Genomic DNA, 24,440 nt, shown 5'->3' with positions numbered 1-24,440 from the left:
ATCCCTGTCTTCACATTTCCCTTTAAGTGTTTTTGGGAAGCAACATATGTGTTACAAGGCTCCTACAGTTCCTTAAGCTTATACTGGAGGCCGACAGTCTAAAGCTCCAAATAATAGTTGTGCAGAAGTAAATTACTCTAATCTCTTTCTCCTTCCTTAGCACAAGGATGAAATGTCAGGTAATTGGGCTCTAAGAGTTCAAGCCTCCGTGCGGTGTGGCTCTGAGTGCTGGTGGTGGAGTCAGTAGGGCTGCTCCCAGTAGGAAGTGCTGTGCTGGGTAGTAGTTTGTAGGGTAGGGCCCAAGGCCACCCAGAGAGTCGGAGGCTGAACAGAGAAGTTCCTGGCACTTGGCCATGAGCCTTGCACAGCTGAGTGTGCTGCCTGCTCCACTGGATTGCTTTTATGGTCCCACGGTCTGTGCTTGGGTCCTAAACAATGGGTCTGAGGTCAGACCCTTTGCTGTTTAAAATTGCTGGCTTTCCAGGAGACCACAAACTGTGTTGTGGTTTGGGGAATCTGAATTAATCTCCTACTGTGTGTAAGGGTGAGGAGGTGGCTGTGGTTTTAATGTCTTTTAATGAGATCGTGTCACCATCAATAGGGCAAGCATGCGCAAGCAAGAAGATAAGAATTAATCTGAAAAAAATCTGTTTGTAGAATAGACTTTCTCAAAGTGCACTGTTGCAGATGAATCCATAAAGCTTCATAATAGGTAAATAAAAGCTTTCCAGTTCTGAGGAGAGCTGAAGGGAGCAGTGAACGTAATGGTGAATCAGACCAAGTGGCTTTTTTGCTGACTAGCAACAGACACATAAATAGGTATGTGGATGTATTTGCTGGAGCAGGAAAATTTATTTCTACCGTGTATCATAAGCAACTACCCATTATGGATACTTTGCATGCAGTGTCTAATCAGACAAAATTTGGTGAAGCTAGAAAACATTGGCTTGTAAAAATAAATAAATTAGGCTCTAATTTAACCCCATTCCAAACAAATGGGAATTTCTCCCTCTTGTACTTACTTTGCCTCAAAATGTTAACTCTAAAAATTTGTCAAATTACAGAACCCTGCATTCAGCATTCTGCAAGATGTGTGTCTTGGTTTGAAGAGCTACTCACCCTTTTCTTTAATGCAAAACCGATTTTGGCAGTTGGAAATACACCATTATTGTGCAGCCATGCTATGTAATTGTCTTGGTTGTTTTGTGAGTTGTCCTCTCAACAAACGAGTAGTTCTGAGAGCACCAGAACTGGCAAAACCTGCCTTCTTGCAGATTCACCTCTCGTTGGCTGGTTGTAAATTTGCAATGAATTTTTTTCCAGATATTGAGACATTTGTGTTGTCTCTTGCTCCCTCATGGGATTGCTCTGATGTCTAATAATATGCAAGGCATCTGCAGGGTGTGCCTTTCCTTCCATCAGGATGCTTATAGTCATGCTCTTTCTATCTTAATGGTTCCTTACGTTCACAAAACTTGCAGAAATACCATTTTCCTTTTAGAGTTCTCTGTGGTCAGAACTAGTCAATCAGTTCAAGAGCTGTTGAATGAGATGAGAGACAGGAATGACATGTAAGTCCCTTTTCTTCAAGAAACAAGGCTAAAGCAGTAACTTGCACCTATAGAACACTGCCTCTCAGAGCTCTAGCACCTGAGTGAGAAATCTGAATCTGTAAGGTCTTATGCATATTAACCAATTTCTGCTGTCATTGATGCTACTTAAAATCTGGGTTAAGTTGGCAAACTTCATTATACTGTTAACATTGTAGGAATATCTGTTACAGTGGGCTATCCCTGCTGTAATGTCTGTTAGTGGCAGCAAAAGAAGAAAGTGATTAGCCAACTAAAACATTTGAAAAGGAGGGGGGAGATATTTTTACATGACTCAGCACTTGGGAAAATAGAGTATTTTTTCCTCCGGTGTTCATTTTGGTGTTCATCTCAGAATTTTTTAATAATAAAATGAGCAGCAGTGAAAGGTTAAGTGGGAATTGCAGCAAAAGGTCAAAGCAGCAGAGAAAATAAGGATAATGCTTTTTATCTTCATGGAGTTTTTTTGAAAATGCATACAGGAATAGTTCCTTTTAACAGAGGAAATCTGTGTAACTTTCTTCAGTGTGTGTTGTATTCTTTCCAGAGTATGGAAAATCTGTACAAGGTTGCATAATCTTCTTGGCTTCAGTTGCAAATCCATCTAGTTTTCTGTAAGTCATAGCTTTGCCAATTTGTCAGCTGTTGCTGAGAATTGCATAAATTCAGGATACCCCTCACAATGACAGCAGCTTAGTCAGCAATCTAGGTATCCCAGTTAGTTAATTTATGTGAGAGCAGAAACAATGAGAAGACCGAAGCAGATAGAAGTCTTACAGACACAAAAACCTATTTCTTCCCATTTGTTATTTCTTGACTCATAATGTGCTGAAATGAAAGGACCTTACATAGTGTTTTGGATTTGAATATTACGGCCTTTAAGGAAACCTCAGCACTGTTTTTTTCTTGTCTCTGCTGGTTTGAGGAATGGCTGGATAAAGATTAAAGAGCATCTTTTTCATTAACAAAGAACCAACACACAAAAAAAAAGTCCAGCAGACCTAGCTGCAACTGACAGTACCACATGTCAACATCCTGGCATGCATGGTTGTGGGAACATTTGTCATTTGTGTACAGCAAGCATATATGGGTCATGGGTATAAAGGGATGAAATATGTTTGGAGCCATGATCCAGTAGAGTATTTTGAATGCCTTCTATTCCAGGGCCTGACTATGATCTGCTTCATAGGATTATTCCTGTTGTTGATGTTATTTTCATTTTTTGCCCTGAGATTCAAACAGAAATGTCAAGGAAGCGTCCATGTGATCTGTCTCAGCAAAGCTCATGGCAAACAGTATTTCTTTGGATAAAATCTCCAAAGGCCTAGTGATAGTTGTCCATGCCATGGAAGAAAATGATGCAGGTCTGGTGTCTCTACAGTAGAATTTGTGAAAGAATAATACAAGAATAATTTGTGAAACTGCAAAGATCTGGTAAGTTGTTTTAACTTGGTAATGACACATTAGTATTGATATTAACATGGAGATCTGTGTGAGCATTCCTTTGCAGGTCCACCAATAGTTTGCATGTTTCTCTTGACAAGAATACTAGTTGGAAAAATAGCCTAGGAAGATGCTTTGGAATCTTTCCTGGATTATGGGTTTCTGTAGCCAGCAAGGAGGAGCCTGCCAGACTTCTTTGCACTTAATCTGGGTTGCTGTACTACTTCCTTATTTGTTTATTGTACACATGTAGACTATAAAATAGGCTAAAGGGATGATGTAATTTGTGCAGACTGTCAAAAAAAAAAAAAGTAGAAGATTAACTAGGCCAGAAACCAGCTAAAAGGGAAACCATAAGATAGAATTGTACACAGGGGCTAAAGGCCAATGCTGGCATGTAGTTATGCCTTGTCCTGCTCCTGTAGCCTCCGCTTGTGTTCCTGCAGCCACCACATTCCTCTGCCACAGAGCAGCAAATTGTCACCCCTCATCTGGGTTTAAAGTACAATATGCAGGAGCTTTTCCCATAAAAATCAATAAAAATCCTTTCTCTCAGTGATTCTCACTACACTGGCAGAATCAGGGTTAAATTTCCCTATACTTGGACTTTATTATCAATTACCTTAACCAGGAAGTCATGACACTCAAAAAAAGAAAGAAAAGACGAACTCACCATTTTTTGCCACTTTTCAGCAGTTAGCAAACATGTAGCAAATGTGCGTGTGCTTTTATTATGCTCACATGCAGCCATGTCAGAGCACAAGGCATTTCCTGGAGGCTAACAACTGGGTGGGAAGGGTTGTGAATACAAGAGGCAGCCCAAGGGACCCGAACTGGTTGTTAATCCGTGGGAGGTGCTCTGTGCTGAGACTTACTGTTGTAAATTGAAATATAAAGCACACAGGTCTGTATGTCTTTGTGGAGGAGAAGCAGAGATTATTGTCATTTTTGAGCAAGTAAATTATTGACTCCTCCCTCTGCTTCCTCATCAGTGTATGTGCTGCTAGTATCAGGAACACTACAGCTAGCAAAAGAACCAATAGGAAGGGTTTACTCCATTAGTTTTGTGAATCACTTGCTATTAACAGTTTGGATTAAATTAAGGACAATGAATAAAATCCAAGTTTAAATTGAGTGCAGATTGTATAGGGGTTTGTGTCATTTTAGCCAAGTTGTTTTGGCCATACACATATATGGACCACGTACAGCTAAAGCCTGCCTGTTTGACTAAGCCTTAGTCAAACAAACAGTTTCAATAGAGCAAAGTCTCAGTGTTGTAGAATTGAGCTTTGTAGAGTCATTGCACAATGAGAAGTTCTCTCTTGCGTCAAAGCTGCAGAGTCTTTGGCTGCTGTGCGTTTGGTATGTAGGTTTAAAAAACAAACAGCTGTCCCCAGTGAGGATTGTACTGCTGTATTGCAGTTTCTAAAGAAAAAGACTGATGTTCAAAGGCGCTGAGCAGTTTCTTCTGATCCGAGTAGGACACCTGCATACTGTATTAAAGGTGGGAGATTGCAAAATCCCTATTTAAACTACAGTAAAGCCAGAAAGCTCTGAAATCTGTTTTCCCAGTTCCTCTTTTCCCTATGTCTGTTTTGCCTTTGAAGCAATACTGAAGAAATTACTCTCTACTGCAGCGCAAACAGCAAAACTTAAGTGTGTCACTTCCAGTTATAGACACATTTCTCAGACAACATTGGTGTTTCTCTTAGTTCCTATTTTATTTTCCTGTTTGAGAATCTACAAGAACACCAGCTCTCCAGATAAGAAATGCTTTTTACTCACACCTGCTGTTTAAATTTGACAGGCACCAAGTCGAGTAGGAACTTGTTAGCTTTCATTACACCACTTGGAAAAAATGTCGTCATCCATTAATTAGAGCACAGCTTCCCCTCCAGCATCAGTACACCTTGAGCTTGATTCTCCTCTGATGCATACATCAATATCTTGCTTACCTTTGTACTACAAGATTGTTTTTATTGGAGATGAAGGGATGAAAAGAATCCAAGCTGAGTGGCAGACATGAAGATGAGTATGCAGGTAGTAAAACTGTTCTACTGAGTAATGTTAATCACACTAAAGTATAACTGTACGTTAAGTGTATGTGTACCTGACACACTGCTATACACCAGAAAGTATATATAGTATCTAAACCATGGAAATGGTTTTGGTTTGGCTTAAGGTCAAACAAATAAATGATAGTATTTCTAATTCAAGCAGTTGACAGGTTATTCCAAATGGCAGGAAGGACAAACTGTCCCACATTTAGTGCTTACTGTGGAAGTCAGTCATCCCATGCAGTTGTCTTCCCTCAGTAGGAAAGTTTTTCAGATTTTCTTAGTTTCCTATAGCTCTGCATGCAAAGGAACAGAAGAAATACCTACTTTAGTTTTTGCAATGATCCTATTGCAGCACAAATCTGTGTAAATGCCATTAACTTGATTTACTCTTATTTTCTATGTATGGAAAGGGGTTAGAGTAAAATCCCTTCTTACTGATCTGTGTAGCGTATAGTAATTGTGCACTTACACATCTTTAGAGAGGCTCTTTTGAAACATGCCTCAACTTGCAAACAATAATATGAAGCAAAGGAATGGAGTTTGTAGTATGCATGGGCTCACTCCCATAAGAATACGCCAGCCCAGTGCCAAATGCCTCCACCCAAATATCCGAGATGTTACTAATTTGATAAGAGGCCTTTTCCTGTTTTTTACTAGCCTGTGCAGTTTCTCAAGCTATCTCTGCTGAGTTCTCACGAAGAGCATTTCTAGTGGCACAGAACATGTCTGCAGAGCGAAATGAAGATGTAATTGCAGCACAGGTAGGTGAAACCACACTGGAACAGGTAGTCATAGCAATGAATGTGTGGAAAATGGGCTGGCAACCAGCATGCACATATAGCTGGATGAGTGTTTGGTGTGAACTGCAGAGAAGCATTTGCTTATGACAATAGTTATCATTACAACACATGCTGGGGCTTCAAATAGTTTGGAAAAATTGCTAGAAGAATAGATATTGAGAAGGATCTAGAGTCTTCTATCTAGAAGAATAGATAAGGACAGTAAATGCAAATCAGGACTGTATTCTTCCCACAGGGATATGCCTGAAGATTCACATACGAAATCTGGAAACACAGTTTTCTTTCTGCTGCTGTATCTATCAAAGCAAACGTGCCTGGTTTTTTCCTTCCTGACTTGTAGACACCTGCTGTGGAGGTGGCACTTGATCCTGGTGCTTCAGGGTGACTGAATGCAGTTGCCTGGTCTGCTTCTCTCCCGAGTAGGTCAGTGTCAGGCAGTCAGAGTTCTCACTGCCACATTTCTTGATGCATAGTTGTCTGGGACTCATTCATTTCGTTGAGCTGTGTATTTTGGGGAGAAAGGGTGAAAAGAGAGGTAGTTATTACCCAGTTGTGAGGAGTTCTTCCTAGAGCAAGCCAGAAAGCTTTCCTTAAGTGCCTGCACTTTATAATTGTATCTTTGGGCATATGAGCTTCAACATGTTACCTTATGGTTAATATGTTTAATCTTTTAGGTGTTTTACACGGTCCATGTTTGTTACTTTGTCTTGAAGCAATGTACTTCAGTCCGAAAAGATATACTTGGAAAAGTCAAAGACACTGATGCTGTCTGGTACCTATTTGCACTGTGTGAGAGTGGTTACGCAAGCCGTCATTTTCCATGGTATGTTGTACCTCTACCCCCTGAGTGGGGAGAAAAACTGGAGAGGGTAAAAAGGTTATACACAGCGACTGAATTCTAATGATAAATGTGAAGCCATTCTCAGGGACAAAATTGTTCAGTGCTGTCTGTGCTCAGTTTTATACCAGAAGAGATTGTTGCCTGGGGAATAACTTCAGGAAAAACAGGAAATAATTCTGCATGGTTACTTTTTTCTTTTTGGGGGGTGGGTGGTGGTTTTCTTTTTTTACACTGATGTATTTCACAAATGTTCCTTCATTACTTACTTTCAGCTGGTGATGATTAATTTTCTTCTAAGTCCCAAGAGGTTTAAAGTAGGCCCTGAATTAAAAGCATGAGGAAATCACCACTGAGAAACTTGAGTTTGAAAACTAGTGTTTTTGCAAAGAAGAAAAAGAAGTGTGTGTGCCCCCTGGCTGGTCTGTAACCACAGCATGATCTTTTCAGCATTCCTTTCCCTGACATGCAGAATATTTCCCAAACTCCCATCCTGTTGTTTCTAGGAACTGTGTCAGGCTGCATGCAACTTGTAAAGCTAAGGCAGTATCAATGTGGCACTACAAAACTCTTTCATATTCTATTGAAAGTAAACAATCCCCAGGTGACACATCCTGAGTACACAGAAAAATGGAGTAAATTAAGGAGAGTTATGTTCTTTTTATGGTGTGTGTGTCAGGGGGTGGGTGGGGTAAAGTTGCCAACCTGTGGTGCTGCACAAGTCTCCAGGTATGAGCTGCTGCTTGGAGGGCAGGGCCAGCCCTGCTGGGCTCCTGGTTGAGCTTGAGGACTACCACTGCTGCCCTGTCTGTTAACTTGTGATGGATACACGGACATGGCACGACTGTGCTGCTGGTGTGACCACAACAGGATCAGTGTTCCTGTGTAGTGTAGAAAAAGTACATCGTGTTAACTACTCAAGAAGTTAAGATTAACAAATATCTGAATCATAGTTCAAGCAGAGCTGATGATAAACATGTCAATCTCACTGTCTGAAGACCCACTGTTCTTAATGCTACTTTTTCTCCTGGTCCAGACATCTTACATGTTTAAAGATTTGTTCCTGATTAATGTTTCTCAGCTAAGTTGTTGGAGAATTCACCCCCACCTGTGACCTTAGTTTAGGGGAAAAAAAAAAAACAAACAGCTCAGGGAATATTTTAATCTTAAAAGAAAGCTGTGAGTATGCACCTATTTATGTACCTTTTGGGGAAGGGATGCCTGGTTTTTGGCTGGGTCTAACTGTCCTAGCATAGAATGCTATTGCTGCACACTGGTAGGGTTAGCACTGTTACTGAAATGGTATGTACACTGTAATCATGCAGGTGTTATCTTATTTGATAAGCAAATAATAATACTCTGAGAACTGCTATACTGACCAAGACCAAACAAAAAATGTACGTGGGTGAGGAATCTGTAATAACAACTCAGTTCAATAAGACTGCAACAAGCAAGAGATCTCGCTGCAGTGGAACCACCCCTTTTGCTAACAGCTGGTTAAACTGAAAAGGTTTCTTGCTGCCATCTACTGTATGAATGCTTCAAGCCAGAGGGGAATAAAAACTGTCTCTTGGTTCTCAAATGAAATTGCTTCTGAAATGAGAGAGAGAGAAAGCAGAGCTTGATTTCTCTCTACATTTAACATTCCTTTTCACAGAATCACAGAATTGTCTAGGTTGGAAAAGACCTTGTCTTCTTTTCAGATTCAGAAAGAATTTGGGTTTTTTTAAATCTTTCCTATACTGAAACATCAGGTGTGATCAAGGGAATCATTATCCCTTTACTCTTTGCATTTTCCATCAACATCAGTTTCCCATATATCTAGGTATACAAACATAGATAATACTTTTAATTGCTGCTTTCCTATTTTTCTTCATTTTATCTAGCACAAATATAAATTACAGTCCTTTTTGAAAATTTTAGCTTTTGTCTGTTAATTATTTTCCATTAGATTCAACATTTTTAGATCCAGAAGACTATAAAAGTTACAATCTTTAAATATTGGGATCCAGTTGGAATAATAGGAATTCACTGGATTAATGGAACATTTCATTGTTTCACAATAAATCCAAACAAAGAAAGCAAATTAGTTTCCTTACACTGCTACTTCCTAAATTTTTAAAAGCCCCTTCCTACAAACTCAACCTGCAAGCTTCAGTCTGGGTCTGTTGCAGTTATAAATGGTATTCAACAGGATGAAAGAGCAGAGCTGGGCTCATGATTTCAGAACTGACCAGCCCTTTATCAGGGGAATACTAATAGGCATCACTTGTTTCCTGTCATTCAAACCTTAGATATTTTTTGTTAAAAACATTACCCATCTTTTCAATTTCAATGGAAATGTTAAATTTAGGGGCATGTCACTGTAGAATTTTGCCACGTCAGTGAGCTAGAAAAGCAAATGAGATCATCATCATAAAAATACCGAGATCAAAGTCCAGACCTCCAAGCAGGAGGAGCCATAATAACATCTGTTAAACGTTGCTGAGACATCAGGACCCACATAAGCACTTGCACAAATGGAGGACTGACTGAAATGTAGAAGTTGTTTTTGAAATGCCTGTAGATTTATTTTTTTAGAATCATGTTTTGGGAAAACCTGATGAAGCCTCATGATTTGCAAATACCTGATGTTTCCACACACTGCTGACCACCAGCAGCAGAATGAGCGTATTGCACTTTTTGATGGTGGGCTACACCACTGCAGAACAGTATAGAAGCTACTGCCCACCTTGTTGTTCCCCAGCTCACACAGTAACTATTATGAAAAAGCCAGTGAACTCAGTAGCATACAACTACAAGAGCAGGGTGATTAGGATAGATAAGCACTTTAAGGTCTCGTGTTATTGAGCCTTTGGTGTTTGTCTTACTCAAAGACTATAAAGCCTTAAAGGATTCTTGGTGGTGAGACTCTAACGCTGGCCTGCACTGAGTTGAGTGAGCACAGCCCTGATTTGCTGAGAGGCCTGTTGTGTCGCACCATTCTTCATCATCCAAGTAAGGCATATCTCTTCACACGGGCTTTTCAAATCTGGTAAGTGCAACTTGGCAAGCAGGCAGAGCAGAAGAAGAGTCAGCTGGTTTAGTGCTAAACCATGTGGAGTTTTTCTGCCATGCCAGAGGGGTCTCCAGATGGACTTTTCTGTGTTACGTAAGGAAGATGGATTACAGCTGAGAGTCTGTGCCTGTACTTCTAAGTGACTGATGGACAAGGATAGAAGAAACACTTTTTTTTTTTAATTTTTGTTAAATTTAGAATTGGATTAGCCTAGTGCTTGTTGTCCTCATTTTCTATTGCTTATCTCAACTCAAAGTTAACAAAAACAGCAGCTGAGAGGAAGATACAACAGATCACAGCAGGCCGTCTTGTGCTACTGGATTTAACACAAAGCTCTTCATTAAGGCAATCGGAGTAAAATGGCAGGATTCACTTCAGGCTTAGGCCCATTCAAAATTGTGGTGCCCAAGAGTGTTCCTACTGAGCAGGTAGGATGTAAGAATGCAGAGAATCCTGCTGCAACACACTTCCAGAGAGTTTAACACATTGAAAATGAGTTATGAGAAAGTAAATACAGCATCTTGTACCAGTTGGGTATTAAGTTGTACTGTGATAAGCAATGGAGTTTTACTGAGAAAATAGTAATGAGAAATCAATGCCTGCAGTGAAAAGTGTAGCATCTGGTCTGCGTTTGACTTCATGCCTGAAAGCTATTTGCCCTGACTTCCTGCCAAATCCTGCAGGCTTTGAGATCATCAGACGTGAAGGAGATTGAACTCCCTAGGTTAGCGTCTCAGAACTCTCCTAGCAGAGCATATGCACAGTTCTAAAAGGACAGACTCCCTACTTTTGCTTACAAGTATTGCTCTTTTTTTTTTTCATTTTTTAAATTGTTGTATTCTCTGTCAACATCCGTAACATGGAGTGGCCATTAGTAAAGGTTGTTAGCTGTTGTTCAAGAATCTTTCAACATGTATGCATCAGGTTTTAAGTCACTGTCTACCCCAGAAAATTCCAAGAAAGAAATGGCAAACCCCTGCACAATCCATCCCACTGGAGACTGTGGGCTTTCTGCATTGCTAAGTACTGATACATCCCAATCAATCTATTTGTGATTTGCAGGGTTTAAGGTCCTTAGAACAGTGCAGTCTAAGGCATTCCCTTGAGAGGACTGACTTTGAAGAGATAAAAAGAAAGGCCACTATGAACATTTCTCAACTATTTGGACACCATTGCATTCTCTATAATATGCCAAGGGCTCTGCTGCTTTTGGTATCGCCTCTAGAATATTCTACTCATCTTGGACCATGACATGCTTAGTTCATATAAACTAGCCCTTCCCCGTCCTGCCCTCTTGCACTTGGACTGTTGGACTAGGTAGTCTGAAATCAAAAAAAAAAGAGCAAGAGCGCTAAAAAGAGACTGAAATGAACTGTTAATGAGGGCTTTTTTTAACCTTCTTTGGACTAACATCATCTGCTCTAGCATCTTTGTAACTGGTCATTTCACAGCGATGGTATATAGGAGGGGGATGACTGAGTATCTTCATACTAATGAAGTATTTTGATGCTCCAGTTAGACATGTGGACTAAATTCTGCTGACAGCACTGAGTGGCTCTGGATTTGCCTTTGCATTAGGCATATATAGTTTCTTTAATTGTTATAAAAGTCTGATGTGAGATCACAAATCTGCTTGGCAAAGCTCACAAGAGTCCTGGTTATTGGATGTATCCTTGGATGAGCTATTAAAAGTTTATTGGAAACCAAATATGTGGAAGGTTTTGAGATAGTTTAAAACATCAATTGAAGGGCGTTGTCATCTCCCCTCCCCATCAGTCTAAAGACAGCAACTATATGGAAAAATTTCTGTGAGCAAACAGAAATGCAATGCTGTGCCATTGGCACTACTCTAGGCTGAAGCTTGACTCTAAAACCAGCATTGGAAAAGTCAACGTTTGTAAGTAATTCCTCACTAATCTAGATCAAATACGCTCGTCCTGCAGTTAAGGGCTTTTACCTTGCTGTTAGCCTGGCCTGCCCTGCTTTACTTCTGCCTGGCATATGTTTAGCAGCAGGCTTGTTTCATTTGATCCTGCAATCATTTGCTGTGGAGTGCAAAGTTAAGATCAGAAATGACGTCGTGGCTTGAAGTATTCTTCATCTTCTCTCCATCCTTTTCTTACACATCAGTGCAATCAAAGTGTCGGTTAAACCAGCTCGTTCCTCGGAGCCGCCTGGGCGCCGGCAGGAGTTACAAACTCCCTTCCCTCCGCAGAAAGGGGAGGCGGTGCTGCGCTCGCGGGGCGGCCGGCGGGGCTTCTCACCCACCAGGGAGGAACTGTGCTTGGAAATCTGTCTTATTAAGGATTTGGGAAGGATTCGCAGGGACTTGACTCGCCAAATACTGCCTGTAACGGCGTTCGGACACACGGGTGGCTTTTGGTGGTTAAATAAGCGGATCCAGCTTTACATCGCCTCCAGCAGCCGGACGCGAGAAGCCCCGGGGAAGGGTCCAGCTGCCGGGCGTCCTTCCGCGGGGCCCGCCGGGCTGGGAGCGGGGCGCAGTCACGGCCCCGGCAGGCGGCTCGTCCGACCGAGCCCGTTTCTAACCTGCGGTTGATCCAGTCCGCGGAAGAGCGAGTCGCGCCGTCCTCCTCGCCACCGCCTTCCGCTCGCTTCCCGGCGGCGCGGCGGCCGCCCGAGCCCGGCATGGCGGGAGGGTCCCGCCGCCGCCCCTCGGCGAGGCCCTGCGGGGCGCCGGGAAGCGCAGCCTCGCGGCCTGCCAGACCCTGCCCGTCCCTGCCGGGGCCCCCAGCGGCTCCGGGGCCGCCGCCGCCACCGGGCGCGGAGCCGCGCGACGCCGTGAGACGAGCTGCGGCCCGCGCTCGATGCGCTCGGAGCTCGGCCGAGCGAGCGCTCGGGAGCGGCTGGGGCTGCCTGGCGGGCAGGCGGGGAGCGGCGGGGAGCAGGCGCGGCGCAGCCATGCACGGCCTGGCGCGGGCCCTGCGGCGGGCGGCGGCTCCCGGGCGGCCCGCGGCGCCCCGGCGAGGGGGCGGCGGAGCCGGGGCGCGGCCCTGGGGCTGGGGGCTGGCGCTGGGGCTGGCGCTGGGGGTGAAGGTGCAGACGCCCGCGAGTTGCGAGGCTGACGGCGGGCAGGAGGCGGAGGCGAGTCCGCTGCCGCCCCCTCGGGGCTTCGGCGCGGCCATCGAGAGGAGCCGGGACCTGCTGCGGCGGATTAAGGTGCTGAGCGGGCGGGGCTGAAGGGGAGCCGGGGGGCTCGCCCCGTGTCGGGCGCTGTGGGAGCCAGCCCGCGCCTCCGCGAGGCGGCCGTGAAGCTGGTATCTCCTTCCCGTGGACTTGGCGATCGCTGCCAGGGATTCGGCTGAGGGGGCGGGGGGGGACGACACGTTTTTTGGGGGCCCCGCCAGTGCCGTGAGGAGCTGCCCCGCGCCTGAAGCAGGAGGACGAACCTCGCCGAGCTGCCGGGGCTCACCTCGGGCCGCTGGCTCTCCCGTGAGGCGCCGCTCGCTGCCTCCCGCCCGCCCCGTCCTGTCCCGCCCGCCCGCGGCTCCCGCGCGGCCTCGGGTTCCCGCTCAGCGATCGCAAGTGCATCGCTGGGTGCCGGGGAGCCGGCGTAGGGAGCAGCGCCTTAGTGTTCCTCTGCCAGTGTCGGTACGGGGGCAGCTTGGGGCAGGCAGAGCTTGGTGTGTGGGGCTGGGGGAAGGACGGTCCAGTACGGGGTCCCTGAGAACGAGGGAGGCCTTAGAGGCTGTGGGAAGGAGAGAGAGAGGCAAGAGGATTGTTTAAAAAGCACACCGTGGTTACTTTGAAAATCTAACTGAAGCTGCTTTGAAATTCTGCTTGCTAATAGATGATGCAGTTTGCATGTTGCACATTAACTCTATAATGTTTTGCTTCTATTCAGTTTTTCTTGCATGTCCTGATTGCCAATTTAATTAAATTACTAAATAAATTTTTAATTTAAATTATTATTATTGTTAGATACGTTTTTCCAAGTTACTGGATTAAAATGTCTGCTTTTCAAAAGTTCAGCCCAACTAGTATTTAACAAAATTTCAACGGTAATGTGACAACAGTATGCAGGCGTATTTGTAAGATTGCTTTTGCGTTTTTAGGGTTTGGGAGGAGGTGGTTTCTAACTGTAAAGATTCTGCTTAATGCCTTTTGTCCTTTTTTTTTGACAGGATGAAGCAGGAATCCCAGGTATACTAGTTGGAGTTTCTGTAGATGGCAAGGAAGTCTGGTCAGAAGGTTAGTATATGGGAGTAGTAGTTGTGCATGCTGTTGGGAAGGAATGAACATTTTAAAAATGGAACAATTCAGACACACTGATCAGGCTGGGATTTCATCCGCTTGATGTCTCATCTCTGGACAGTGGCCAGAAACAGGTGCCTAGGGAGTATGAAGTGATACTTTCCGTGGTAAAATTCAACAATTTCCAGGAACTGATAATATATTAACTTCCTCAAAAGTGCTAATATGTCTCAACAGTTATGTTTAAGAACCTTTCTTCCATTAATTTGTCAGATTGGTCTTTGAATACACTTACACTCTAGGCATACAGCTGTACAGTGGTCTGGCAGAATTGTGTACAGGAGGTAAAGAACTGTTTTCCCCACAAGAACCTACTTAATAGTCAAAATAATAATGGCTGGTTGGTGATCTGTCTCCCATTTGTGGGCTGAGGTGTAGATTTTTACTGGGAAGGTACTGAGATTTAACAGGTGTTATCCTTCCAGAAACTGCAAGTGATTTTTCTGATTACACAGTTTAGTTTATTTTAAATAGAGTCTGTTAGTACTGCTCATATCATGTAGACATTTGATGTTTATTTAAAAAAACCAGCAAACTGTGTGTCTGTTTTCAGAAACATCTTCATAATGTTTTGGGTTTTTTGGACCACTGAAATCATAGTGGTAAATGGCAACATATTTCATTAATGTTACAGAATTTGAAAAAAAATCTTTGTAAGTAAGATTGTTACTAACTTTCTTCTGACAGTCTGTTGCTGCATTAACTTTTATATATGTATAAAGCTGATTATAGGTTTTCGTTTCTTTCACCATGACAGAAGGGAGTTGGAGAGCCTCTGGTACCTTTTGTGATGTGGCCTAATAAGAAAATTGTGCTAGAAACTTAATCACAAACTTTCTCAAATCAGATAGTTTTTTCTGGTCTAGCAGATGAAAGCGGAAGCTTTTATAAGACTTCTGCAGAATCCCTTCCTTGACATCCAGGAAAGTGCCTTGAGGGAACCAGTGCCAGGGTTGTGGTTTATCACCAGGGCTGCCAGATCCTGTAGCAAGACACCTACATGTGGGAGCATAAGCCATGGCAGAGCTTTCTGCACCCTGCTGCATGTGGATGTAGAGAACAGCACTGCCTTCAGTAAGGCAGCTGGGAGGTGGGTAACATTGCTCTAGCAGACTTCTGGCTCGTTTTGTTGTCCTCCTCCCTTCTTCATGGGGGTAAAAAAATAGTAGCAAGTGTAAGTTGCATGTGTTCTGTGACCATGGTACTAAAGCTGCTTTCTGGCTAAACTGATGGGAGCGATTTGAGATTTGGAAGGTATTTTCACTGAGGGGTACAGCATCTGCATTCACAAGCACCATGCAAGCACCAGCGTAGCAACTATATGTAAAAGAAGAGGGTCTTGGGCAACAGACACGTCATCTGTTTTATTTCTTGTATTTTGCAAGGGGTTTTTTTTCTGAGTAGTTTATTATTAGAATACAGTTTTAGATAGGCAGACATGCACTGATTGTAGGCCTTGCTTGTACTGAAAACTGCAAATATGTCATTACTGCACTTCGCTGCTTTTTATGCTGCAACATCACTTGCACAGTTTCTTCAAACCCAGCTCAAACTGAAGACTAGTATGGGAGGTTGATAATGCTTTAGTAATTCCAGTTTTTGCTACCAGACTTGTGGGTTAGTTACATAGGAAAACACTGGTATGGAGACTATTAAGCTGTCTTTTAATTGAAGTCATGCTGAGTGATGTTGAAACATAGTGTTTTAAGCACCACTGGTTTGTGAAGCTTTACAGCTTAGGTAACTGCTATGGGTTTGTGAATGATTTCCTTTCTCAGTTTCATTATTGATAACTTTACTGATTCAACCATTAATTCAGAACAATAAAAGGAGTATTTATGACTGTTAGTCAGTTATTTACAGTCTAGATTTTGTTCTTTTTAGTTTTTCTACGCTGGCAATTTGAGCTCCGGAGTGTAAATTTTGACCTAATCTTTGATCTTTTATCTTTAGGTTTGTTTTGTAGTCTTAATCACTAACTTGGGATGCCATTGGCCCATACAATGAGCTTTGATTGACTGTTCCTACTACATTAAAATGTTAATAGAAGCAGGAGCAAGGATAGTTCAATGCTTCATGTCCCATTTTAGCTAGAGGAAAAACATTTTAAGGAGCTAGTAAATCTAATTCATTGCAAATAATTAATTCAGCATGTCTCTGTGTAAAATATTTACCACAGTGTTTTTATTTTCTTAAAGGTTTGGGTTATGCTGATGTAGAGAATCGTGTAGTATGTAAGCCAGAGACGATCATGCGAATTGCGAGTATTAGCAAGTGTCTTACAATGATGGCTGTTGCTAAATTGTGGGAAGAGGGGAAACTGGATTTAGATGCTCCAGTGCAAAAATATGTCCCTGAATTTCCAGAAAAAGTCTACGAGGGTGAAAAGGTATGTAATTGTTTATTGGTAACATTTTTTTGGATTTTTGTTCCTGTCATTGCATAGCCATATGTGTACAGGTGCCTGTATCTGTACCTATTCCTGTAGAACACCAAAATCATTTAGACAAGTACTGATGTTTGCTGCACAGAAAAGCAATGCTGGAAATTTGGATCTTCAGTTTTATATCGTGTGTAGTATGCGCGTGTATATGTATAATTTTAGCTGGGTTTAATACATGATATTTAAAAGGTCTTATATCTTCTCAGCATGTTGAATTTTACTTTTCTGGTGATTTAGTGTGTATCATATCTTTAATGAAGAGAGCTCACATTAAATATTGTCCTTTCTACCCAGGTTGCTATTACTACAAGACTGTTAGTTTCACATCTGAGTGGGATTCGTCACTATGAAAAAGATATTACAAAAGTAAAGGAAGAAAAAGAAAAGGCAAACAGAGCATTGAAACTAACAAAACCCTATCAGGATAAAGAACAAAAAGAAAAAGAAGGCAAAGGGATTGAAAAGACTGATTCTGTCAAACCGAGAAAAGAACACGAAGGTGAGGTAAAAAGCCGAATTTCAAAACCTGGCAGGAGAGACAAGGAATTTGAGCAAGAAGAGTATTATTTGAAGGAAAAATTTGAAAGCGTGATTGAATCACTGAAGATATTTAAAAATGATCCTTTATTCTTTAAACCAGGTGAGTTTCTATTCATTTAGACGAAAATGTGCTCTTTTGGTGAAATTTTTGTTTCAAATTGTTTTGCACGCAGTGAGGATACTAGAGTCCAGTAAAGAGTGTTTGGGGGGGGGGTTTGTTTTGTTCTGCTTTTTTTTTCCCCGCCCTTTCTTTTTTTCTTCTTGTGCCCATTAAAAGTTCAATGGAGAAGTATTTGGGCTGTTCTGCACAAACCATCTGGTCATGTAATTGTCTTAAAACTGACATAACTTTTGAAGACTGAACTGATCAGGATTTTATCAGTTCAATTTTAGATAGCAGTCTTGTATAGATATCTTTACCAATCTACTGACTTACACCATTAGAAGGTGTTCTATCTTTATCTGCACCATAATCCAGCAGGTTCAAAATGTGATGTAGCCAAGACTTAAAAGGTAATACAAAGAGTCCCAGATAATGCAGGGGAGAAGAGAGAGTGGGACCTCAGGTAGAAATAAGACTTTTCTCCGAGGAGCTTCAGATAATGCAGTAAGTGCTATGAAACGTACCAGTTATTGAATTTATAAATGCTAAAGCAGATTATAATTTTGGTAACAAATTTGTATCTACAAAGTATTTTGTAAAGCGGATACCAACTTGCTGTGTTCATGCTCTGGGCCTTCTAGATATGAACCAGAAGCAAAAAATTGTAGTGAGGCACTAAACCAGAGCTAAAAAATTCTACAGAAGGACCACAGAATCACAGAATTGTTGAGGTTATTTGTTGTTGGAATTATTTAAGTTAATTCCAGAGAGGGCTTTGAGGAACTTCAAGTGTAAGTTCTAAATGAGTTAACAGGCAAATGATGCGTGTTGCTGGTAAAAACAGTAAATAACGTGCATTTAGGGGAAGAAAGGTAGGGTGGGGGAGAAGTTAACCACTTACCATCCTGGAGAGTTCTAGGAACCATTTCAAGAAAGAGATCTGTCTCGACTGTAGGCAGTTCGGGAGTTGCTTGATATGTAGATGTTTCATAAAAGGTGTTAGGGCAAGAATGATATTTAAAAAATGAAACATTGCTTTGTAAATAAATTACACTGTCTTAAATAATATGCATGTTAGTGTTCATATAATCTTTCAGATATTCTAGAACTAGAAAATGAGAACTAGAAAGACTATGATAAAAGTGATCAAGACCTTTGAAAACGTTGAGCAAGTACTACCCTTGTCTTTCCACCTCTAGGGTATAGACACACAAACAAGTCACAGTAGGTGAGCATCTTTGAGAAGTAATTTTATGGTTTGCTTCAGCTTTCCAAATCCAGACATCTTTGTTAGAACTGGTACGGTAAAACTTGTGGAAAGGATGTTAAATGTCAGTCTTCACATCTTGACACAAAACCTGGCTGTACATGCAGATCCCTGAAAATTTTTTAGTGCTGTTCTCAAGAGCTACCTGCACTTAGCAAGCATCTGTGTCTGCTGCAGTACAGAAATTCCTAGGGCCCAGTATTATAAGCTTGTGATTCACATCATATTAAAATGGGGGTGGAGGGGGAGTCTTTTAATTGGTTATTCATTGCTATATATAGTTTTATTTGCACGTAAGTGATTACTTAAATTTTATCCTTCAGATTCCATTTAAGCATCATATGGCTAACTTTTTTTTTTCCCCCTTTCTCATTGTGTTTCTTCAAGGTAGTCAGTTCTTGTATTCAACATACGGCTTTACTCTGTTAAGTGCTGTTGTGGAGAGAGTTTCAGGACAAAAATTTACAGATTATATGCTAAAAATGTTTCATGATTTGGATATGCTATCAACTGTACTAGATGACAATGAAGCAATGATCTATAACAGAGCAAGGTAAACAAAGATGAAACTTCTTTTTCCCATAACAACTGTTGTTCTTTCTATCTTTATTGAAGCCAACTGAAATAAAAATGTGTGATTTTTTTTTCAATTTTTTTTTTTCAAGCTTTTAAATGAAGTGGCTTATGTTATTTCAAAGTTAGTGATGTAACTGATTGTATGTCAGCATTATGGTATTGGTTCTGTAGTTAAAATTACTTACATAGAAACATATATTTAAAGTGTGTGTGTATGTACACACAGAGCCGTTTGTAATGTTTTAGGGATAGTTTTACTGCTCTATTCTAAGATGCTTTGTGCTGGTATTTATTTTGTTTGCAAATTTTCAGAGGCTTTTCTGGCTGTAGATCTGAATGCTAGTGATGTTTTCATAAATTATCAAGCTTGTACAGTCAAGTTCTTTTAAATATATGTGTGTATATTAACCCTTTTATAAACTGAAATATAATAGGGATGAAAGAATTGGGACAGATGCTGGTTTGGGGTCTTTTTACGGCCTACTTACTGTTAAGCAAAATTGAGATGCTAATGTGATGGTTTTACTTCCACAAATAGCTAGCTTGGTGCCTCAAATGTGAACATACTCACATGTTGTGGTTTGTTTAACGGTTTGGTTATACTATATTTCACTGACATGAAAATGTTTAAAAATTCATGTTCTAAATCTTTTAGAGGTGTAAGTCAGTCAAGGATTTCAGTGTCTTTGTAACAGGTTTTATTGTGATTGAAAATCTGACTGCAGGGACACAGAGATAATTGAGTCACTGGCAGAGCTGATGGCAGTCTTGGACCATTGGTCTCTCTTCCTTCGCTTTAACCTCTCATTTTCAGTATTATGGCTTTCAGAAGTTCTCTAAAAGCTTTCCAGTATAAGTGCAGACTAGATAAGGAATGTTTCTCTGGACTCTTTGATAGTAGGCTTGCCCTGCCCCTCCCCTGCCCCCTCCCATTTTTTTTTTTTTTTTTTTTTTTTGTGGTTCCTTTCTCAACTCTCCAAGTAGTACATGGGCCTCTTGTGGTCCAGAGGTTGAAATTCATCAGGCTATATAGTTATTCAACATTCCTTTTCATATGTTGCATGAAATGTGTATGAAATGATTGAACTGTTTGTTTCAAAAGCATAATTCAGTCTGCACTCATGTTGTGTTGTTCCCGATAGGTCATTCTGCAATTCTAGTTGGTATTTTCTCATTTGTTTTTTAGTGAGAGGTTTTGAAAGACTCTTTCAAGCTTCTCATTTAGTAGTTCCAGAATATTCAGTTGTTGTAGTATATGGCAACTGTAATGGGGCAGTAGGGGGAAATCAGTCATGAATGGAAACTACTGTCTCAGAGCAGTCACCTAAGCCTTCAGTGAAATTTCAACTCAGTGTCTGATTATCATGGGGTAGTTGTACGATTCCTCTTTCTTAAAACACTTTAAATCTAGTACAGAGATTTAAGGAAAATCCTCTGCTGGCTGATCTATAGATTTCTGTCACATCTCTTATTAGTATGTTGCCTTTACTCTTAGTATATCCTAAGAGTAAGTAGAAGGATTAGTACTTTTATTGAAACTAAGCTTCTAACCTAAGAAGTCACCTTAACTTTTGTTTTCCTATCTGAATTTCTTTTTGGATTTTTCTGCAAGAAACATAATTTAAGAAAAATACCTTTTTAAAAATTCTGAAGTTTCATGAGAACAAGCTAATACATGCTGTTTGCTCTTGTGCGGTAGGGCAGCTTAAAATAGTTGTACCTAAGATATGAGCAATGACAAGCTGAATTTTCTTGAATTCTAGGTGTTATGTTTACAACAAAAAGGGACGGCTGGTAAACGCGCCGTACGTGGACAACTCTTACAAGTGGGCTGGTGGTGGTTTTCTGTCGTCAGTAGGTGACCTTCTGAAATTTGGAAATGCCTTGTTGTACAGTTATCAAGCCGGACAGTTTAAAAACACTAATGGCAAACTTCTTCCTGGGTACCTCAAAGCAGACACAGTCGCAATGATGTGGACACCAGTGCCAAAAACAGAAGTATCGTGGGACAGGGATGGTAAATATGCAATGGCTTGGGCTGTAGTAGAGAAAAAACAACAATGTGGCTGTTGCAGACAGCAGAGACACTATGCATCTCATACGGGTGGTGCAGTGGGGGCAAGTAGTGTCCTCCTAATTCTTCCTGAAGAGCTGGGCTCTGAAGCTATAGATACTGGGCTAGTGGCACCACCTAGAGGAGTAATTGTCAGTATTATCTGTAATATGCAATCAGTTTCACTCAACAGCACTGCCTTAAAGATTGCAAGGGAATTTGATAAAGAAAAGTGGGCACAATATGTAGATTAAAAAAAAGAAAAGATACACACGTAACTGAACTCACTGTACTCAAACATGAAAAACAAATGGAGCAGGGTGTAATTGGACTCTGAGATCACTAAGAATACATGAAGAAAAAACATTAAAAATTCACATAATTAACTTCTGCTAGTGGTGCTAAACTTATGTGTAACTGGAATTCATCTCTCAGGGAAGTTCCTAACTTACAGAAAAGAAGAATGTAACAGTCAAATTTGACTTCCTGTAGTACCTATGTAAATTATTGTTATATTAGCAGGTTTTTTCCTCATCCAGTCAAGCACTTGACCAAGATTAAAAAAAATACCATTGGTTTCTTGGACTGAGAAGTACAGCAAAAAATTGTCAACCTTAAACGTTAAACTTTTGAAAAATTTCACATCTCAATTTGAGCACACGAAGATGTAATTTGTTATTCTCACAGTTCCAGTCTGCCAAAACTGTTCAGTATTCCTTTTTAAAGAATGGTTTTACTGGTTTTATATTTTTACATAGCACTTTTCTTATTTGCTTAAAAAGCAAAAAAACCCAACAAACCCCAAGTCTTGAAGCTACCTCCAGAATGCAGATTTGTACCAGAAGTACGCTCTTGTCCGAGCTGTGAATTGTAAGAATTAGAAAAGAATGAAGCTAGAGTAATGTAAGTAAGAATCTTTGTGTTATTTAGATGTCCTCTCTTTCATTTTTATCGGACACAGAGAATGTGTGAAACTAGTTTACTGTGAAATAAGGGTATTATTTCCACAGTCGAATATGCCCGAGTAGCACAACATGGTGAGCTGTCAAACTGTCTCATTGTTTTTGAATGATACACGTGCTAACTTTGGTAGCCAGAAATGGCACTGTATTCTGTAATGTAGATGTTTCTTTAGAGACAGGGATTAGGAACTCAAATAACTCAATAAAATTTAAAGCCCATTCTTGAAGCCAGTAGTAGAAGTCTCACAGACTGAGAGGTTTTTTTGAAACCCATCCTTTTTTCCATGTGAAGATCTGCCTCAAGAACTTACTTTTGCAAAAGATTGAACAAGAAATTGTGATAGAGTTCCAAAGAAACATTTTCTAATCTTAAGTTTTACTATAGGAATACAGTAACATCTGAATATATTCATTTTATATATTGCATAATGGCATGGAAGATCTCCTTGATCTCCCAAGATTTGCCTCCCACCCCACTTCCCCTGTAGTTACATCAGACAGTATTTCTAGGCTGAGACAAAACAAAATATCCTTCAGGAAGGGTCTGAATATTTACATCCCTGTACTGTTTCACAGCCCTGCTCCTCTGAATTTAAGGAGCAAGATGTCTTAGATAACAGCTAGCAGAAGATAGCCTTACCTGCCTCTTTCACAAGTTAGTGCTTTCAGCATTAACTTCATAGTCGTTACCTGCCCTCTGATGAAACAACATGCTGTCATCTCTGTTCCCAGTATGCCTATAATAACAGGTTACCTAAAACTGAAAAAATAGGAAATTCCATATTTTGAGGTGTCAGGGTTTTACCAACATTTTTAATTGAAGCTAGTAGGACTGGTTTAGTACTCCTCAAAATTATAATCATTCTTGTGCCTTAAACAGTAAAATCTTACACCTAAACTATTTGCTTGGGTTTTCTGGCCCACTCACCAAAACTTGACTTTTTTATTCATTAATAATGGGTTGTCTTTATCTCAAGAATATCAAATCAGTAGAGACAACAGAGAAAACCTTTCTGAACAAACTTGCATTTGGTCAGGCAATAAATTATCTATTCTTTCACTGAAGCCTTTGATATTGTTTGACAGTTCCAGTACAGGAGTACTGGAGGTGAACATCTTCTACAATAGCAACATTTTTTTTTTCCAGTCTTGAGCACCTACTAGCTGGGTAAACATGCAGCAGCCGAAGTCATTGCCCATTTTACACAGGTAACAGGAGTAAGTAGTTCTGAGTTGTTTTCATGTTGAAGAATACATGAATAGAAATAGACCAAATACAATGTTTTAAATATAGAAAAAATGAAAAGTAACACTGTTATTTTAGGATTTATAACATACTTTTCTTGTGTGATGCATCTGTTTTGCAAATGGTATTGTTCTTGAAAACCATTTTGCATACTTGAGAGAAAACCAGTTTCACTCACTGACCATTGTGTTTGGGTTTAGACAAAGATTCAGAATGTAGAAGGCATAGGTTTACCATTATGCTTGTCTGCATATGACCAAACACTAATAAATGTAAATAGTTGAAGTATGTATGAAAGTGAATAATGGTAAGAAGTGTCTAAGGCATTTTGAACACTAAGATATTAACAGTGTCTCACTGCCCTCATAAATATGTTTAGCCACCAACTTTTTTTATGCTTACCATGTTCTTTATACTGTATCTCCCATAACTTAAGGCTTTTAAAAAACCTTTGTTGTCACATGTACAGTACTGGAGATGCTATGGTGTCTAAATTTCATCTTCCAGTACCTGGAACAAAATGGGTCACTGACTTTCTCTGATTTGGTATTTACTTAATAATGAGTTCTTTTAAGGTAGAGAAGGCAGAGATATGGGAGACTAGGAATCAATCTGGCCTTAGCACACGTATTCAGGTCACAAGTGAATTAATATTGCTACTTTGATCTTTGTTCTGAAACCAGTTTTTTGATGGACTGGCATTAAGTGTGGAAAACTGGTCAATTAAGAGACACTTTCATGAAAAACTTGCTCTTAAAATTTTTAATTAACCTTTATTGTGAAAACACAATACTTAAAAGGCATGTATACTAAACTGGTGCATCTATTTCTGTATCAAACACCTACTTTTTGCATCTGGTAATCATTCTAAGTGTTCACTGTTTGAATTAACTGAAATAAAACATCTTGCAAATACAAAAAATTGTAGTATCAGGGTTTGGGTTTTTTTATTGACTAGACATGTACAAGTTTTAAAAGTCATAAAAAGAATACAGGTTAAATAGAAATTCCCAACAATAATTAGCTCACCAAGACACCTGATACTTGGAAAGAGATGATGATACATAACTTGAGATATTTAGTAAAATAAGATACAAGTAAAGCTTTGTTTGAATGTTTTCTCATGGTTTAAAAAAAAAAATCCACTTCTCAACAGCCATTTAGAAAGGGACGGCTCTTTAACTAAA

General features: G+C 40.5%; 1 protein-coding gene and 1 long non-coding RNA gene across 4 annotated transcripts; one reads left to right on the top strand and one right to left on the bottom strand.

Annotated features, from left to right (window-relative positions):
• Positions 1 to 4,733: 4,733 nt before the first annotated feature.
• Positions 4,734 to 12,546, bottom strand: LOC141948469 (uncharacterized). 2 transcript variants are annotated; one of them, XR_012630482.1, is made up of 3 exons: positions 12,339 to 12,546; positions 7,436 to 7,611; positions 4,734 to 6,393 (listed from the first exon to the last, which is right to left on the bottom strand). It is a non-coding gene; the product is annotated as an uncharacterized LOC141948469 (long non-coding RNA). The 2 variants fall into 2 exon arrangements; XR_012630483.1 differs by lacking the exon at positions 7,436 to 7,611 and having other exon boundaries at positions 11,746 to 12,546.
• Positions 5,806 to 24,175, top strand: LACTB (lactamase beta). Of its 2 annotated transcripts, XM_074880932.1 has the most exons (7): positions 5,806 to 5,853; positions 6,233 to 6,311; positions 13,934 to 14,000; positions 16,262 to 16,452; positions 16,801 to 17,146; positions 18,804 to 18,969; positions 20,756 to 24,175. In XM_074880932.1, exons 2-7 carry the CDS (start codon positions 6,282 to 6,284, stop codon positions 21,297 to 21,299), a joined length of 1,344 nt encoding a protein of 447 aa, XP_074737033.1. In that variant the 5' UTR covers positions 5,806 to 5,853; positions 6,233 to 6,281; the 3' UTR covers positions 21,300 to 24,175. The 2 variants fall into 2 exon arrangements, with proteins under 2 accessions (XP_074737033.1, XP_074737032.1); XM_074880931.1 differs by lacking the exons at positions 5,806 to 5,853; positions 6,233 to 6,311 and adding an exon at positions 12,711 to 12,968.
• The last annotated feature ends 265 nt before the right edge of the window (positions 24,176 to 24,440 follow it).

The sequence above is a fragment of the Strix uralensis genome, chromosome 11 (assembly GCF_047716275.1).
Source record: "Strix uralensis isolate ZFMK-TIS-50842 chromosome 11, bStrUra1, whole genome shotgun sequence".
NCBI lineage: Eukaryota > Metazoa > Chordata > Aves > Strigiformes > Strigidae > Strix > Strix uralensis.
The sequence above is the reverse complement of the archived record's forward strand: the minus strand, read 5'-3'. Positions and strand labels throughout refer to the sequence as shown.

Bases quoted from the DNA above. Each gene is read 5' to 3' on its own strand.
- LACTB (XM_074880931.1), top strand. From the start codon at position 12,711: ATGCACGGCCTGGCGCGGGCCCTGCGGCGGGCGGCGGCTCCCGGGCGG. The intron at 14,001-16,261 runs GTTAGTATATGG...ATTTTCTTAAAG, and splicing joins CAAGGAAGTCTGGTCAGAAG to GTTTGGGTTATGCTGATGTA. The intron at 17,147-18,803 runs GTGAGTTTCTAT...TGTTTCTTCAAG, and splicing joins TCCTTTATTCTTTAAACCAG to GTAGTCAGTTCTTGTATTCA.